This window comes from Pseudopodoces humilis, chromosome 22 (assembly GCF_049639895.1).
Source record: "Pseudopodoces humilis isolate 2021_Gansu_Grassland_sample_001 chromosome 22, ASM4963989v1, whole genome shotgun sequence".
NCBI classification, from domain to species: domain Eukaryota; kingdom Metazoa; phylum Chordata; class Aves; order Passeriformes; family Paridae; genus Pseudopodoces; species Pseudopodoces humilis.
Window position 1 is genome coordinate 4,574,841 of NC_142221.1, and position 19,137 is coordinate 4,593,977.

The window sequence follows — 19,137 nt, forward strand, 5'->3', positions numbered from 1 at the left end:
CTTTTCAGAGACACTCATTTCTTGCCTCCCTGCCATTAGTTCGGCGTCAAATTCCCCACTCTGGATGCTCTCTCAACTTCCTTCACACAACAAATTTCAAGCCTAAAAATACATTAGCCTCTTAGAGAGAAATATAGAAATATTCTCCCTAAACACAAAATTTCTATAGAAGGAACATTAGAGACACTGTCAGACCTGGCTGAAAATTTTGTGTTTAAAATTTAACAACAATTTTACCTTCCATGTTTTTCTATTTAGATACACAAGAATTTTCTTGCTTCTTTAAATAAACAGGAAAAAGCCCCCGATTTGAAAACTACCTGGATTGAATCAGTCTGGCTTGAAGTCAGCCATAATATGTTATCCTCTTAAAGAAACAAATGAATCAAGACACTCACTTCCATAACTCAGTTCAAACTGTGACAAGGCATCTCCTTTCTCACTTGCTCTTTGTGCAGGGGATTTGTGCTCCTTCTCTGGCTTTTTACCTGGCCCCTCAGCACTCTCTGAGTTTACGTGGGATGCCCTATCCAAGCTATAAATGGAGTGGCTGCTCCCACCACTGGTGTTGCCAAGACCTCCTCCTTCTTCTGGAGACCTAGGCAGAAAGAAGGGAAAAGATTTAGTTTTGTCAGTAGAATGCCAATAGAAGTCACAAGAATGCATGGGGTGTACACATCCACTCTTTCAACATCTGCATACATCACAGATCAGAAAACAACTTTACCTTTTGCTCTTTATCAGAGTCCCATTCTGCTGGCTCTCGTATCTGGAAGCTGCTCCCACACCAGTCCTGACAGACTGCTCTGCAAACCCTGCCAGCTCAGCCTTGCGGCTCTGCCTGTCCACCAGTGGCCTCTGGCTTGAAAAGCTCCTCTTTGCCAGTTCCCTCTTCTCTCCCATGCTCCCGGTGCTAAGGCCACCCTCCAGCTGGCCCTCGCTCTCTGGAACTCCATCTCTTCTCTCCCGCCGCTCGCTGAAGTCGCTGCTCTCAGATGCTGTCTCCCACTCCTCATTGGCATGGTCCGAAGAGTTCTGGTAGGAGAGCTCAGGAGAGCGTCTGCCCGAGATGCTGCTCTTCTCTGCAGTGCTCAGCTTGGGTCTGCCTGGCCACTGGCTGGGCAGCAGATTAGGGCCTCCCTCCTCAGGGTTCCACTGCCCGACCGATTCCCTCTCCTGCCTGAGGCGCCTGAAGCGTGGGGGCTTGTCCTGGCGGGGAGGACGCCGCCTCCTGAAGGGCCTGTTCTCTATGTTCTCCTGATCTGCTGAGTAATCCTCCTGGAAAAAGTGCCTTTTGTCATCCAGATGACTCTCATCAAAAACCCGGCTGGAGAAGGAATCTGTGTGTTTGTAAGAATCCTGAATGTAGTCCCTGTCAGACTGCTGCCTGCTCCCAAAAGCGTCTGATGGAGACGTGTGGCTGTATTCCTGCCACCCTCCTCCCCCACTCCTGCCTTGCCACTGGGTGGGCTCCTTACCCATGAACCCCCTTCGTCCATAGCCAGAGTTGCTCAGTCTTGGCGGCAGTGATCTCCCAAAGGCTCTTGGAGCCCTCATCTTAGGATCCAGGCTATTGTGATCATCTGAATAGATTTTGTTGGACCTCCAAGACTCTTTGAAGTCTCCCTTTTTCAAATCACTGTCCTCCCTGTCTAGCACAGAGCCTTCATTGCTGTTCTCCGAGCCCCTCTGCCGGCGACGCTTGGGGAGCTCCTCATACTCTGACCCTTCACTGTGTGTCTCACTAGCAATCCGGCGCCTTGGTTTGCCTCTGGGGAAGTCCTCTGGTTGATTGAACTCCCGGAGCCCTCGGCCCCGGCTGCTCCTCTGGTTGTTGTTGTAGACTCCCCTGCTGCTCACAACTGTGCCTCGGCCTCTGAAAGTGAACTCTCTGAAGCCTCTCCCTCGGCCACGCCCTTGACCTCTCCCACCGAAAGCTTGCTCCTCATCAATGAAGATCCAGTTGTTTCTTTTTGTGGGAGGGAGATCGCTGCTCTCTCTGGATAGTTTGTTCTCCCAGGTTCTTTCTGGTTTCTCCTCTTCCTCCTCCTCCTCCTCTTCTTCCTCTTGGGATTTCTCAGCCTCTCGTGCAAGGCTGGTTTGGGAAGAACCCTTGTCATCCAGCAAGTAATGCGTGGAGTTCAGCAAGGCAGCAGAGTCATCTGACTCATTTTCTACCTTCTCTTTCAGTGGGCGTGAGCTGTCCTCTCCCTCCAATTTAACCTTCTCCATCTCCTTCTCCTTCTCTTCCACCTTGAGGGCTTTCAGGACTGGTTTTTTAATGGGGCCTGACCGGCGTGTCCTCCCCATTTGCTCCTGGTGCTGCCCGCTGGTGTTGCGGCTCTCAGGAGCCCACTCTGCTGTCTCTTCAGTGGCCTGTTTGGTACTGGCTCCTTCTTTCTTCCATGGGTCAGCACTGAATGATTCCTCATCCCGGGGTACTTCTTCAGCAACTTCTGCTGCTGTCTCCACAGGTTTCTGATGGTGGCTGATATCCCAACCATTATATTCAGGCTTCTTCTCCGCTTGGATAAAATCAGGCTCAAGGGGTGAACACCTCAGGTTCGCATGGCGGCTGCCAGCAGGACAGGCTTCCTGCACACTCTCCTGATGCTGGAACAAGAGATCCTGGCCTATCCTCTGAGAAGGCAGGCAGCTGTCAAAGTCTGCTTGGGCCTTCTTGTCAAAAGCATTCAAATACTCCTCCCCTCTCTCCTCAAAGAGATCTCGCTGAGTGCTCAGACTCTCTGGCCTTCCAGAAGCAGAGTAATTTTCATTCCTGAAAGTTAACAAAGGAAATAAACAAAGGAAAGTCAGGTAATGCAGAGCACAGCACATCTCCAAGGGCCCAGGCTGGATACAAGAGGTGAAAAGAAGAAAACTGAAGTTTATGCTAAATCATGAGGCAATGAACCTGTAAATACCAAAATGTTGGGCAGAACTGCTATGGTCCCAAGCTTTACTGCCTGGTTTGTTAAATCAATGCATGATGAATAAAACAGTTCCTATGATGGGCAGCAAACCTAAGAAATTAAGGGAGATTTAACCTCCAATGATGTGGAGACATGAAAACAACAAAATTTGTTTTAGAATGTCGAAAGAAAGTAGGAGACAAACTAGCAAGCATCAGAATTTTTGACTCATTGTTTTTTATACTTCCCCATGTAGCTGACAAGTCCCCCTCTCCCTCCAAACAGGCTCCAAGCTGGTCAGATAGAAAACTTCTGAATAGCTCAGTCTGTAAACACCTCCACAGCTGAAACACTCAGGAGTGTAAGGGTGCTGCTCCCAGATCAGTAACTGGGCTTGTTCACAGACATCTTTCAGGCCAGCTCTACAACTGCTTTGCAGTAGATGGCTTACAGCAGCATCTCCCATCCCAGCATGCATGAGGACAGGGGAATTCTACACTCACCTGGCATGTAGCCCCTCCATGCTCATGTTGTCAGCCTGTTTTTGATGTGACAGGGAGTATCCTTTGTTCTGCAGGGATGTGTAGCTGTCCTGGCCCCACACTGGCACAGGATCCAAGGGAGCTGTTTTCCTCTCCACCTGCCCTGCCTGACAGTTCTGATCTTCGGACCGACAGCTGCTCCCACCGATGGGGTCCTGCTGAATCATGGGCTTCATAATTCCTGCTCATGACAGAGTTCATGCTGTTAGCACTAGGATTTCACAGACAATCTCCTAGCTTGACTTCCCTTCCTTATCAGGAAGCAGGCAACTGCAGCCATGGAAATCTCCCTTGTAAAGAAAAGCCTATGCTTGGAAAATGCACAGCTGGGAAGTACACCTGGAGTGATACAGAAGATGACACAGTTCTCAGAGCCCAGCCCACACAGACACTATACAGCATCACTGGCTTGGGATCAAGCAATCCACAAACTCCAGGGAATGATTTATGCATCCTGATGTTTACATTCACACCTCTGAAGATTAGTAACAAGATAGGAAGGTACAAAGTGCACACAGTTCAGTAACAACAGGGTTTCTCAATCACATTTCCTAAACAGGGTCTATTAAGATTTCACATGATTACAGTGACTCCAAAACTCATCTTTCTCCTCCAACAGGCAAGATCCCTTTCCTCCCTTTCCTCCAAGGGGCAAGATCAGTCACTAAGGTCACGAAACAGTCAGGGAAGGTCTCCCACTGCAGTGCAGAGAATGGACAGACATGTCCACGTGTCTTCCCTCCCAGTCTCCTACCACTTCCCACTGCAACCAGCTTTCTCATCCCCAGAGAAGGCATGCCAGCCAGAATGCAAAGTCTGGACAGAGGTTAAGAAACACAGCAAATTTCTAGATATGAACCAACTCAACAGCCAAGATAAACACTGACAACACCTCACCTGAAGGGTGAAGGGCTGAAGGGTAGAAATCCACAGGGGTGCGACTCTGGGCCATGCGAGGGTCCATGTAGGAGGGCATCATCATCCAGCGGGGATCAAAGCCGAGCATCTGTGGGTGCGGTGGGTAGAAAGTCCGCTGGGGATGGGAGTGGGATGGGGGAGGATAGACCTGCTGCTGCCAGTGCTGCATCTTGTACAGCTGCTCCTGCAGGGAAGAGGATGGGCCATTGGACATAGTTGTGGTGCCAGGAATCACGCTGACGCACTGGTCAACCAAAGGGAAACACATGTCACCCATCAAAGGCTCAATCCCTAATCAGATGGGAGGGTGCAGCAGAGAGGGGTAATTCACTACCAGCTGGGAATGTGGCAGTTATTCTGTAAATACCAGAGCAGCCAGACTATCACTGTGGACCAGGCTATGTGGCCAAACACGTGGGATCAGCTTTAAGACCACAATTTGCATCTTCTCAACACTCCTATCAATCCAGGACAGCTTCCTGTCAAATGCCACTTCATAACTGGAACCAAGTACTTTAGAAGATGCTGCATTTTTCAGGAAATGCATCTCTAATTTATTTAGTGTTTGTACACATATATATGAGTTCCACCCCTTAGCTTAACAAATTAGATAAAAACAACCTTAAACCACATTAAGAGAACTATTAATATTTTAGTGTTTCCTGGGCATCCTTCAGAGACAGGCTGGCACTTGCAGGTTGTTTCCTCATCTCCCACATGATCAGTCCACCTTCCCGTAGCTGAGGACTGTCATGATGTTAATTTGATTTGACATTTAACTTTTGCTGATGGTCGAAAAAGAATATATATTTGAAGGGAGTTCTGTGTACCAAAGAAAGCTTTCAAACACTAAACATCTCCAATTAACATGAAATGCTTCTGCTTACTTGTCAAATGTGCCACCCTATTTTTTGCTAAGCTAAGCTTACAACAGTGTCAGATACTGTAACTGTTTATTAAAAAAGCCAATCCCCAACTGCAGAGTAAAAGACACACCTTTAAATCTGAATCTGACACATCATGACAGCAAGAAAGGCTCTGATAAACACAGACTATATCTACATTGCCTATTCCTGTGATACCTTGGTATTTCATGCACAATACCAACACTTTTCCTTTTTATTCTTTTCATGGAGCTACCAAATACAAGCCAGCCAAAACATGTACTGCCTCATACATACTAGCATCATAGAGGATAAGAGAAAATAAAATTTCACGTTCTTCCAGCAGCAATGACCTGTGGTATTATTAGTGTGACAGCAAAGACATCCAATTCTTTTTAGTTTAAGAGCATCTCTTTTCAAGAGTAACATTAAGCAGCGTTTGCTGCTGTACATCTGAATCATGAAAATGTCAACTGCTGAGCAACGAGCACAAGGAACATCCATAAAAGAGCAATTACTGAGCAAAAGCCAATTTGTGAGCTCTTCACTAAGATCTGCAGCAGCGTTGATTATATCCCCATTTCAAGTGGTCATTTTATGAAGAATGGCAATTAACTTTACATTATCTGAAGCCTGAATACTTTGTCCCCTGGTTTGTCTCTGCTGCCCAACGGAGGCTCAGTGCATCTGGCGGCAAAACTGCACAGCACGTATGGCACATACAGCACTGAAAGGTCAGGCAAGAGCCAAGATGCACAAAGCAGTTCAGCTGATGTCTCAGTGCCCCAGAAGAGTTTTCAATGCAACAAAAATTAAACATTTAAGACCAAGTATGTTTATGGAGCAAAGAAAATCTTCTGAAAGAGCCTCGCAGAAAAAACCCAAGTAGGTATTTGATGATAGCAAAGGACCAGCCCTCTCCAAAGGCAGGAGGTGGAAAAAGAAGCGTGCCACTCCGGAACTCCCTCCCAGTCCAGAAGCAGTCCAGCAACTTGCCAACCTAAGCAGTTTGGCCCTGGCAAGCAAATGGCTGCCCATAGCTACAGTAGTAAAGACACAGCAAGTGCTGAGTGAAATGGAAACAGCCGAACCCCAAGGGTTTTCCCTTGTCCTGTGTATTCAGGCACTCCAGCAGTGCTGAGGAACAGCAGCTCATCTTGTGCCAGAGAGTAACAAGAGATGTTCATCAGGTTCTGTGCTAGCCCAAGGAACAGAAGCTTCTCTGGGCCAGGCCTACAAAAGCACCAAGACAGCCACTGATGCGCCCATGGTTTTGGATGTGGGAATATCCCCAGCTTCTCCTACTTATTTGCAAACTGGAGTTCTGCCACAAACCACACAGTCCTAAGAGTTCCCATTGTCAGGAAATGCTCAGACAACCATGCAAGACAAGTCAACATTTCTGACAGCACTGTATTTTTCTCCCCGCAAGTGACAAACCAGGTTTGAGCCCTATCCACAACAGCTCCAGCATCACAAGGTGCAAGGAAAACTCATGTAGCCCACACAGAGCCTTTTTACCCAATCACACAGGATAGTTCCACAATCAGAAGTGGCCGGAGTAAAAAGGCCAGAGTAAAACCCCACTTATCTCCTCCCAGTCCATGGTGTTGAGAACTGAGCAAAAAAAGTAGTTTTAGTGGGGGTCTAGAAAATGGGTTGTGAGCCATTTACCTGCTGCTGTTGCTGCTGCTGCCTCTGGAACCGTGGGGGAAGAGACTTCTGGTATTTGTTGAATTCTTGTGCTGGTGAGGGAGCTTCCCTGAGCTCCTCCTCACTGCTGCTTTGGACTGCTGCTGCTGGAGCAGGACTCTCCTCTTCCAGATAGCCAGCAGAGGCATCCTGCATGTGAAACTCAGGTGTTGCTGCAGAGAAGAAAACAAGCCATGATCATGTTCATGACAGAGCTGGGAGTGCACCACCACCACACAACATACACAGGCGTGGGCATGTCCTGACTGCAATACATGGCTGAACCTTACTACAATCATACATAGCACATCCTTTATCTTGACAGCCCTATAGAGAGTTTTGTCCAACTCATTTTAATGATAAATTCTGAGATCCTCCTTTGCTATCAGCCTTCTGCTTAAGCACTGGGGAGAAAGTCCTTTTCCCCTGTTAGCCCTTAAACCTGCCAGCACTTACTGGTTTTCTGATCTGTGGCCACAAGCACTTAATATTATCATCCAATCATGAGAAGCCCATTCCACCAAGGCCTCTGCTAGCACAGCTCACTGAGCACAGATAAAGGCAACTAAAGAAGTTTGCATTTATTTTAATAACTTTTTTATTTAATCAACCTTTGTCAACAACACAAAATACTCTGCAGAATACAAGCAGCAGCTGATCTCTCAAGGGCACCTGAATGCTCCCTCCCAGGAACTCCCCCACTCCAGGTAAGAGATCAGCGCAATGGCAAAACCAGCAGTTTTTACAGGGTGAGGCAGGCAGTGTTTCTGTACCTTTACGGAAAGCATGGCCATTCTCTTGTGCAGTGTTTTTCTCTGTGCTGGGAGGTCGCACATCTTCATTCTCTGTGTGCTTCTGTGTCTCCCCACTCTTCTGAGCCAGTTTGCACTTCTGATCGAGTTGCTTGAGCTTTGCAGCGCAGGCTGCCAGGCGCTCCTCCCTGGCTCGCCGCTCCTCTTCCTCCCGTCGCCTCCTGGCTCTCTCCACGGCCTCAGAGATCTCAGAGTGCACAAACTTCTGTCTCACAGGCACCTTTTCTTCTTTATCCTCGAGGGACTGCTGTCTGAGACCACTTCCTAGCGCAGGCTTCTGCCAGAGAAAAAAGATTTCTCCGTAAGCATGACCCAATTAGCTCCTTTATCTTGAGATTTGCATCCCGTACTGATGATATCATAACCCCTTCTGACTCCCTCTCCTCTATCCTCAAGCACAAATCCCCCTGTTACTTGCAAGAGTTATTGCTATTTGGTTCAGTAACTCCATTTTCTCACTGACAACCCCACTGTTCTGGACCAACTTCAATTTCTTTTCCCTAGTGGAAGTGCTACACAGATAGATTTCTCTCCAGGTGGATATAAACTAAGAACAGGAAAATTCATCAGCATCACATTTCCAATAAAATGTCAAATTGGACTCTTAAGGATAGTGATGGGCTTCCAGCTCACCCACATGAGTTCAACCTACCTGGTATTCTGAGGCAGAGCTCCAGCCATTCAGCTTCCTTGGAGGCTGCTGTGAATCCTGCACTTTCCGGACTGGCCGGGACAAGCCAACTGAATCATTCCAATTCTTTCCTTCCTCCAAGGTGTGCTTGACATCTGCACTGTCTGCCGAGCTCAGGGACAACTGTCGCTGCCTTCTGGGATCCCAGCTGTTCCTGTCACATAAACAGCTTCATTATTGCATTTGCTACTTGCCTCAAAAAGCACTTGCAGCCTCATCAAGTGGCAAAGGCAACAGATTCTAATAAAAATGAAAGATCACAAAAAACCAACAGAACAAATGACGTGCTTCTCTTAAGGTGCCTAAGGATCAACTCCATTATTGTGCAGAAGGGTAAAGGTGAGAAAAGAGGAGGAAAAAAGCCTGGCAAACTGGCAGTCAGCTGCTAGACCTACAACCACTCACACACTGCCCAGTAAAATCAATAAAGTCACAGGAACAAATGAGAGGGATCAAGACTCCACATTTAGAACAAGCTTTTAAAGATCCTGGTATTGCTCACTTTTACTGAAACAACTGCAGTGCAAATAGAGTAACTTCTTACCACTTCTGTCGTCCATCTTTAAGAGTTTCTTCCTCTTCTTCATCTTCACTAAACTTTAGTTTCTCAGAGTAATCCACTTCATCGTGAATGCCTACAAATGCAGCATTGTAGAAGGGAAAATGGACTTATGAAAGAAACAGGTCCCTTGTCCTGATAAAGCTTATTTAGCACTAAATTACAGGACACACAGGCTTGGCATGAACTACTTGCAAAACCAAATGTCCAGCACTGGTCCTGGAAATCACAGAATAGCCTGGGTTGGAAGAGATCTTAAATGTCATCTACCAACCTCCCTCAATGAGCAGGGACAACTTCAAGAAATAACGGGAGCAGTGTGGACACACACTATTGAACAGCTGGGCTGGTCCCAGAGGAGGAGCAGTGAACAGCCTGGGAGTGGGGGCTGCAAATGAGGAGACAGTCACCAAGCCAGACTGTGCATTTGGATACTGAATGCCGTGACTGAAAAGGCAGGACTAACTCTCCTTCCCGACACCCACAGTGCTATCCCTCCTGCTGTGCTTGGTGTTTTCAGATTTTAGGAGTCTTCAGATCCAGTTCCTTGAGCACAATGTGATGGAAGGATCAGAAGGATCCATTGTGTCATCATTTACACCAACAGGAACTTCACAACTACACAAAGCTCTAGCGTGAAGACACTTTACCTGCCCATCCATCATCTGCATCATTGTCCAGCTCATCCAGCCCCTTCAGGTTCTCTGCATTGATGATGGTGGGCCGAGGCACTCGCTCCATCTGCTGCCTAACTGGGCGTGCTGGGCGAGACAGGCTGAGCCTGTTCTCTTTTCTGCAGGAAACCACAGAATCAATCAAAAACAGCAAAAAGAAAATCAAAGAATGCAGAGCTCAGTTTGTAACACTGAATCAGTCCTTTTCTACTACGCACTTACACACAATGCATCAAGGTAGATTGCAATACATTGTGAGACTTTCCCTGTCCAGCAGTTTCTTCCCCTTGTCTACCTGGTACCACTTCCTAGAACTTACAGATCAGAGCTGCAACCCCTCCAGTCCAGGATCACACACCAATTCCCATGTCTACCTGTTCTTCAGACACACAATGCTCACAAGCCTTGCAGCATTTCAGCTGTTGTTGTAGCTGGAGAAAAGCACTGCTGCTTTGGCTAAAAAACAGGTTTCCCCTTTGGTGCCTGCCCTTCACACACGCAACTGCATCCTTGGCCCAAATTCTTGCCTAGTTTAAAGTTCATGTCACATCCTGAACATGTGTCTCAAGTGGGAAAGTGATGGCAGCCTTACCCATCCTGGTCATTCATCTGGAATTGTCTGAAAGGTACCCGGGGCTCAAGCCGAAGCTGAGGAACAGGGAAAGACCCTCGGTCCAGTGATGCAGGGGTCTCAGATGGCTGTTGTGGACACATCTGGAATGAGGCAGAGCAGAACAGCCTGGTTTTTCTCCTTGCCACAGGAAGGTTTACCCAGATTAGGTTACAACATGTGCACGGTAGCTGCACCCACACAAAGGGGAAGCAAACATTTCACAACAGGCCACGTGCTAATGGTTCCCTCTCCAGCCAGCTCCAGAGGGAAAGGGACAACTTCTCTTTGGGCTGAGCAAGGCTGCACTACACAAACTAAAAATATGTCAAGTGAAGGATCCCTGAGCAAGCCCTGGCTGCCAACAGAGATCCCAGAAAACACATCTCAGCTAACTTCAACCCCAGCCTTATATTAAGAATGAAGGACATCACAAAGGTGTGGAGAAAGGGTCACTTACAAAAGCAGGTAGCATGTCATGGTACGTGGGTGGCTGGTAGACGTTTCCCATGAACTGTGAAGCCCCTTTGCGGACGGGCTGAGCTGGGCGGAGAGACGGCTCCTTGGGATCGCTGGCGCTCGCTGAGGAGGGGGCCCCGTCTCCAGTGCTGGAGGTCTTGCTGCCCAGCTCAGCAGGGGAGGCGGTCAGAGATGTGGCAGAGGTGACGTTCCTCCCACCGCCCTCCCTCCAACTGGTGACATCTGGAAAAGAGGTAATAATTATGTTAATATTTGTAAATGCTGGCAGCCACTCTTCCAGAAAGTCTCAAAAACCTCAAGTATATGGTCAAGCCCTAGTAACTCCAGGGTTGTAGCAAAATATCAAGGACCAAGAAAAATTTCCAACTGTGTTTATTTTCTTAAGAGAGGAGCAGCATCAGCTGTTACTATGTAATTGCTGCACCAGCTGTGTCCTAATTTGCCAATAAACCTGAACTCCTACCAGAGTGCTCCCCATGTCCACAGTCCTTACCCTGCTGAATTAAGGCCAATTAGATGCAAAAACACTCAGAGAAACCACATTACACCAAACACTAATCACTGTGGCTCCCCCAGCCCGGTAAGGGGGCTGCTTTCCAACATCACAAAGCAATTTTTATTTAACAGTGTAGTAGATGACAGTCCATACTTGGCTGTCTGGACCACAGACCATCAGCACCACATGCCAATGTGTGATCATCTGCTAAGCAGCCTGACACATGTAAGCTAGCAAAAGATAAAAGGAAATGTAAGGATGCAGATCTTGCTACTACTGTGAACTGGCACCCCCTGAACAAAACAGAGTCAACGGGGTTACTGAGCTGGGATAAGGCAGGAAGACACAATCCTTCACTCACTCTGGGGGCGGAGGCTTGGTCCTGGCCCATACGACGGATCTAAGGCGCCCTTTTCTTTGCCAACCTTGTCCTGCTCGCCAGCTGCTTTCAGCGTCGGAAATTCCTCGGGAGAGAAGGATAACAGTCGGCTTGAGGCCCTTGAACCTGTCAGACAAATAAGTGTGGCACTCAGAGAAGGTATTTCCACTGTTTCAACTCCCTTAGGAGATCAGCCTGGAAATGTGTTTCCTGGGAATCTGGGCCTCTGGCATATTAAAACCCAGATTACTATCATACCAGCACCTCACTTCACAACCCCAACACTCTCAGACACTGTCACCAACACAACAACACATGTCCTCACCCAGCACTCCCACACTCGGGATCTTAATTTAAATTCTCACATTCAATAAAGTCAGTGAACTTTCTCAGCTTCCAATTATTTTTGTGAAGTACAGAATTCAGACAGAGGCAGAGTCATAAATTCTGCAAGATCACTCATAAATGATACCCTGCTATCAAGTATTTGACATTTCTACTCAGACTCTTTTTGCTCAGACCTCACTCTGCTGGGGCAGCCTATTGTTAAAATTTCTGTCAATGCATCAGTGAAACACCACAGGTAAGAACAGATCTATGCTCTCCTTCCTGCTGCAGCATTTTCAAGATGCAGATCACTGGCCAGATCAGGCAAGGTTCATTTCTAGTCACCAGTAAATTGTCTTGCTGAGTCATCAGTCACCCCAGAACAACAGCTCTCTGTCAATTCTAAAGATCTGCCAGTGACTGGAACACGAAACACAGCAATTCTCCTAAATCTGTTGGCAAGATAACACTGAATAAAAGGAAATTACAACCATTACTGTACTATTACACATTAAAAGAATTGCTTTTTTTTGAGAACTGTTTCTCAGTGCTACTTGGCTAAAGCTCTCTTAAAAGGGGCATCTAAGAATTATATTACAAGTATCAGCAATGAATACTGAAGACTTGACAAGAGTCTCATCTATCTTTCTCCTTCCTTGCCCTGAAGAGCCAAGACAGACTGGCTTAAGTAACTTCTACTTTCTGGAACTTGCACACTGCACAAGACCTCCCATGTGAAATTTCCAGGAAAGACTGCAACAGCTACAAGAAACATTTTCAGTTTTAGACAGATGAAAATACTTGGGAAGGACATTGCCTAAATATATCGCAAAGTAGCTAAGACTTGCTGAAGAATTCTGATTTTTACCGAACTAGAATGGCACAGATGTCTTTCATGGGAGACATCTGCCCCCAGGCAAGGTTGCACCATGTAAGGACTATTTATGTGAAGTCATTAACAGTTTGTATTCTAAGTAGCATCACAATGAAAAAAAAGTTTGGTGCCCCTTTTTTTCCTTCAAATATCCTTTATGCAAAAACCCAGGCAAGAAGTCCATAATTATTAGACCACATTTCTTCAGGATACACCCTCCAGAAGAGATTTTACAGCTCTAAGACTTTAAAAGAGCAAAAAGCAAGACTCTCCTTTTTGTCTGTAATACCTGAATTAGCTTAGAAGGAAAAGCAATTGTTCAGTGCCTCTAAAGAAGAGGTGCAAGCACGGGATGGCCCAAGAAATCCTTTCAGACAAATTTCTGATGCTTCTGTGATTCAATTACCACCTAATTAAGCTGCTTTTAGCCACACAGACAACTGTTTTCTTGGGTTGAGAACTCTATACTGTTAAGTGAGGCCTAGAATGAGTTTTCAAAAAATCCATTAAGAACATTGTTAGATGACCAGATTTCAGAATGACTGTACAGGAGGTCTACATAGCAAGACTAAAGAAAGTATCAACTAACGGAACAAGACAGTCTTTGCACTGGCCACCAGCCTCAGGCAAGTACAAGCTTCTGCTTTAACATTTAGCCTTTGAGAAACACCCTCTCATTAAGGCCCTCATTTAATTTAGGGTAAACTTGTCCCCTCTGTTTCTGAAATCAGCAGCTGTCTCAGTTCTTTCATATCTCTCTGCAATTTCACTTGACAACTGAATGGTTCCAGGTCTGTTCACATTAAAACAGTGGAACAGAGCTGTTATTCTCACTCTGGTTTAAATGGCACTTCTTAGTGCAGCTGGAAACCACCTCCTGTGTGGAAATGGGTGCATCTGAAGACAACTAAACTCACAATTCATGCTAACACTGCTCCAGGATTCTCAGTCAAGCAGAAGCCATTAGCAGCACAGTTACTGAGGCAGACTTAATAGCAAGGCCTCAGCCAATGTGTAGGCGAGTGCATCCTGCAGCAGCTCCACTGCCACCACAATTCCCTTGGATCACCGATAGTGTACAAGAACATTCCAGCCTCACTTCTGTGTTACCCAGTTAGGTGAGGATCCCCTTGCTACTGCCCATGGAGATGCCTACATTTCCCCTCCCCAATGTCCCTTCTCATTTCTTCTTCTCTTCTAAACCAATCCCTCCCGTATCTCACAGTGTTTACTGCACCTTTGTTACACACTGCTGACTGAAGATGCTCATCATGGGGGCAAATGTTTCCTTTCTCCTTCAGAGCCTTCCCCTCCCAGAACCCCCTGCTGCATCCCAAGAGCATGATTTGCTCCGGTTCAATGTGGCCATGCAACACATTCTGTTCAAGCCATGTCTTGTCCTGGCATGAACTGATTCAGCTGCATCATTCCAGCCAACACACCACAGAGACTGGAAACAGGATTCAGAAGGCCTCACTCCCATGCTGCACCAGGCTGACAGGGAGGGCAGGAAGAAATGGAGTCCAACCCCATCTCATGCCTGTCTGGGAAAAGCAGGCACATACCAGTTCTGTTTATCATACTCACCACCTTCTTGTCCTGCTGGCTTTCCATTCAGCTGTGCCCATGACTTTGGTCCACCTGGCACTGAATTTGTACTCTGAAAACAAAACAAAGCAAAAAGAAACCCCAACATGGATCAGTAAAGATTCATGACTGTTTCTCATTTCCTGGCTGGCACCTGCTATGGTTCAGGCCTCTGGATCACCCAGATATCACACATCTCAACATCTTCAAGCTGGGGCTACAGTCACTGTTCCCCACCCCAGTGTACTATAATGGTACAGTAAAAATCCTCTGCTCTACCCTAATATCTTTTCTCCCCATTTTCACCAACTATTTCCTCAACTTATACTCTCATCAAGCTTTCCTTTTGTTCTGCTGCATTTTCCCAAATGGTCTCCTTAATCTTCCAGATTTGTTCCCTGCTACACCTCAGCTTGAAGGCTACCCTACTTTCTCATGCATTAATTACAACCAAAGTAGAACAGTTTAGAAGTGCTAACCAGGCATCCCACATTCCAGCCACTTTTTCCTAGACTGCAACTAGACTCTGTATGTTACTTCTGTAACTGCAGCACAACATTCCTGGTGCACAGCAGCTAGGACTCAAGAGAGTTACTTCCACAATAACTGATTATACAGGAGCTTTGCCTTAAAGTGCAAGGCAACATAGACAATTAAAGCCCTTAAGCTGCCTGGGGACAGAGGAAGCAGGCAGTCAGATACTGCTGGCACCTACCTCCTGACTGATTGACTGTGTCGGCTTCTGTAAATTTGAGACAGATTTCTGCAAACCCTGCTGCGGCAGCGACTCCTGCAGCTGTGCAGCTGTCGCACTGGAACTGAGAACAGACAGCAGAGGTGAGACCAAAAGGGAAGGAAGACAGGCAAACAACTCCTGGCAATATGGCAGAATATTAGCAATTTTGCTAAAAGATCAAGCCAATTGGCTCTAAGTTGGCACAGAGAACAGAGAACTGATCCCTGTAATGTCTGACATCAAGCACAGCAGTGCGCAACCACTGCTGCCTGCCTGACAAAACTTATCAAAGATTCACCCTACCCACCTCTTTTGGTCTGGCTGATCCTGCTTGTTTGCCCATCCTGTACCGTCCTTGGGTACTATAATGATGTTGGGGTCGTTTCCTTTGTTCTCAGACTTCAAGCTAGGCAAATTTGCAGGAGGTGGCATGCGCCGGGCAGCAGCAACTTTCCCAAGACTCTGTAAGCCATGTCTAGGAATAACTGGTGAGAAAGCAACAGCAGCAGGTCAGAGGGCTGTATCCTGCTAGATAAGTAACCTTAATTAGGAAGCTGTGGCTGGGTGCAGCCCCAACAGAAGTGCTGCTGCTATGTCAACACACAGGTTGTTTCCCACAGGGCCACAGACGGAGCCGTCTGTTGTAGCAGCTGGCGAACAGCTCCTACAGCAGGACAGAGAAAAAACATTCTCCCTAACAAAGTGCTCACAGTCTTTCAGGAGGATTTGCACAGGTAGTTCTTTCGCCAAGGAGAAGCAACACCACCTGTTACAGCTTGAGGAAATGGTCACCAAGACCACCTTGTAGCAGACAAACAAGTGACCTAACCTGGGAATCCCAAGATCTCAATTTTCCAGCTCTATCCCTCAAGATCACATTTATTAAGGAAGTATTTTATGTTTTGTTTTCTATTCTCACACCAAATCCAGAGCCAGTCCAGGCAAGGTCATTTTCTTGAACCTACTTTTGGTCATATTTCCACTGCAAAACCAACTCAGGTTCTTTTCCAGTGGTCTTCAGTCCTTGACTCTCACATCACACAAAGGTCTAACCAGCTTAAGGCACTTCAGTCAGCTCAGGTGCCCTGATCTGGCACAGCCTAAGGCCCTGGTAAGGTTTCCACTCAAGTTTGCTACCTGCCCACTCTGCAGCAAGGACACAGGCTAAATGAAAGGGCCAAGTGCCCTCAGCTGTCCTGTGTAATTCCTTTATGTCTCCACCATAACAGCAGCACAAAGAGCCATGGACATTTTCCTCTAGGTCTTAATGAAACACAGACTTTGACACCTGCACCAACACTGCAGCCCAGCTGTGTCCCACAGGGTCAACAACCTGAATGAGCTCTGCAACAATATTGTTGGAAGACATCAAAAGGAGCTTTCTGGAGGTGTTTCTTACCTGTAGTTCTGATAGCTTCTATTGACTTTCCTTTATACTTATCAAACAGGCTGAGAGTCGAGTACTTGCTTTTCCCATCCTTTCCCTTGGTTATTTGCCCCAAACGATCGGACATTGCGATGAAATGTCATCTAGTAAGGAAATTTCTCTGCGCCGCTCCCGATCTGCCTTTTAAGAGAAGAAAACCAGGAAAACCCCATCAAATGGATTGTTCAGCTACAGACAAGCAAAACACAGAACACACACAACAGCAAGAACTGAACATACTCAGTGAGCACACACACCAAGTTTTAACTCCCTCCTCTTCAGTCACAAGAAACTTTTAGGCTTTAAGAATCACAAACTGAATGAAAAGAACTGCAGGAACACAGTGCTGCAAGAAGTGAGATTCTTTAAGCAGGAGAACACAAGATAGGGGGGGTCAACAAGTCCTTGCTTTAAAAGAGTAAGGCTGACATTAAACAGCTAAACACAAGGATTCCTAAACATAAATGCCAGAAAAACACTGTATCTTTGTATCTTACACCACACTGGAATTTATCATTGCATTTCCCCTGAAGCACTGGGTTTGTAATGTTCAGATTACGGTTCCACACTGGCCACAGTTATACCAGCAATTAATGCTTTGACAGCATCGCTGGAAGGCAACATAACTATTTCTCCAAATCCCCTTTTCCCATCAGCTGGCCATGAAAGAGATATAAGGAGTCAGAAAAAACCTGTTCAACTGTGCCAGACTCAGATTCCTGAGTCTGTGAGTTCAGCTGTTCTACTATGAATTCTCCAAACACATTACCAAAAAATTACATTCCTCTGTTGCTTGCATCTTGAAGATAATTTTTAGCTTGAAATATACTTTCCACAATGGATGTGATCTGTTAATTTTTCAACCTGATCTTTGCAGGCACAACATGCAGTAACACCCATCATGCAGCCAGTCTCTTTACTTTGACTTTTTGGCTCTTGGAGCCTTGGATAAAGTTGCAACATGCAATGCTCACACTGTACATCAACTTTTATGTCAGAAAAAACACTCTGCTTACTTTCAATGGACCTATCTTTCATTTTTTTTAAGCATCACTGTGTTCTAAATTTTCTCATATCTAGGAGCTTCATCTAACCTTTTCACACATAATTTCAATTTCCAGATTTCTTGTTGTAAAGCCTCTACTTCAAGCTCAAAACTGCTGGCAGTTTCATTTTACCATCTGCTAGGTCCCATTCTAGGGTTCCAACTCAGTGTTGGGAGTAACAAAACACAACATACATGTGTGTGTATATATATATACACACACATACACGTATCTCTGATCTTCCCACACCTTACACTTTTTGAAACTCACCCAGCTGAAAGCCTTTTACCAACAGAGACAGCAACCACTCTTTCTGAAAGAAACCGTATCTGACCAAAGGCTACAATTCCCATCAGCAATGCTTTATCAAACACAATTTGCAGGTAAGAGGATTAGTCCACCACACATTATGTACAAATTAAAGCACAGACTGTGAACATGCTGGATAGAGCCAGATGGGGAATGCAGTGCCAACTACAACTGGCCCAGTGAAGCCCATCTGAAGACTGCTGCTGGGGGCAGGTGTCTAACCAATAAGCCTGGCACTCAGAACATTTGTTCTTGCACTGCAGGATTTAAACCAAGTCTGTCAGGAGCAAGAAGCCATGGACTCTATGCTAGGTGGTCAAGTAGAGAGAAAGAAAAGCTTTTTCTGTCACTCAACAACAGCATCCACGAGATGATCAGGAAAAACACTGGGCTCCCCAAGAAGCCCTGTGGAGGCAACAGGGCTGGCTGGCAGTCCTGAGGCACCTCCTCCTGCAGAGTAACAAACAGATCTTTGGCTTCAGTCTAGCTCATCTTTGCTCAGAAGGCCACCATGTGCCAAAGAAAACAGCAGCTCCTCCCTCACTTACCCATTTGCACTGTATTTTATTAGTAGGACAGACATAAAAGAAAGAGGGAGAAAACACACTGATTAGCATAAACTTGGCAGGAAAGCACAAGTTGGACTGAGAACAATGAGCTTTTTGAAGGGGCAGAGTTGTGGGAAGCCCCAGAGCAGAACAAAGAGTAGAGGATGCTCTGCTGGCAAGAGCACAGCCACCTGCTTTTACAGGTCTATTGAGCCTTGCAGAGGGAGCCTGGTTCAGGGCCTATCCACATGTCAACCCTGTACCCGCCTCACAATAAAAGCAGCAAAATCTACTTTGAAGTTTAGAAAGCTCAAACCAGACAAAATTAGAAGGTGTTTAAAAATAACTCCTGAACCTGATCTGGGTGGGTGGTTTGTTGTTGTTGGGTTATCTGGTTAACAGAAAAGCCCTGAGTTCCTAAAAGTCAGTGTGCAAACAGCACACAGGGCAGTGCTGCCAAAGAAAAACCCTGACAACAGTTATGTAACCAGGTCTCAGCTGTCTCTTGATTACATCTTCTATCATTAAGAGGATTCGGGAAGAATAAATGACCACAGCAGAGGAGCTGTGTTATATGTATGTGTTGGGATAAAGCCCCTTGTCAAACTTTCTGTTTATCTAAACAAAACTGCTGT

At 46.2% G+C, this 19,137-nt stretch overlaps 1 protein-coding gene across 8 annotated transcripts in view; it reads right to left on the minus strand.

Moving 5' to 3' along the window:
* The window catches only part of PRRC2B (proline rich coiled-coil 2B), a 46,334-nt gene that overhangs the window by 16,242 nt on the left and 10,955 nt on the right, over positions 1-19,137 (minus strand). For 5 of the 8 annotated variants that reach the window (XM_014256281.2, XM_088066002.1, XM_005527288.3 and 2 more), the window contains exons 2-17: positions 16,573-16,740; positions 15,481-15,658; positions 15,153-15,255; positions 14,438-14,510; positions 11,632-11,775; positions 10,755-10,996; positions 10,277-10,398; positions 9,661-9,803; positions 8,996-9,086; positions 8,413-8,605; positions 7,722-8,037; positions 6,931-7,121; positions 4,352-4,556; positions 3,416-3,635; positions 728-2,779; positions 399-598 (exon numbers count right to left, since the gene is read on the minus strand). In XM_014256281.2, coding sequence (XP_014111756.2) covers positions 399-598; positions 728-2,779; positions 3,416-3,635; positions 4,352-4,556; positions 6,931-7,121; positions 7,722-8,037; positions 8,413-8,605; positions 8,996-9,086; positions 9,661-9,803; positions 10,277-10,398; positions 10,755-10,996; positions 11,632-11,775; positions 14,438-14,510; positions 15,153-15,255; positions 15,481-15,658; positions 16,573-16,687 — 4,588 coding nt within the window. In that variant the 5' untranslated portion in view covers positions 16,688-16,740. The remainder of the gene's footprint in view (positions 1-398; positions 599-727; positions 2,780-3,415; positions 3,636-4,351; positions 4,557-6,930; positions 7,122-7,721; positions 8,038-8,412; positions 8,606-8,995; positions 9,087-9,660; positions 9,804-10,276; positions 10,399-10,754; positions 10,997-11,631; positions 11,776-14,437; positions 14,511-15,152; positions 15,256-15,480; positions 15,659-16,572; positions 16,741-19,137) is intronic. The other 3 variants (XM_088065999.1, XM_088066001.1, XM_088066003.1) reach the window with 2 other exon arrangements.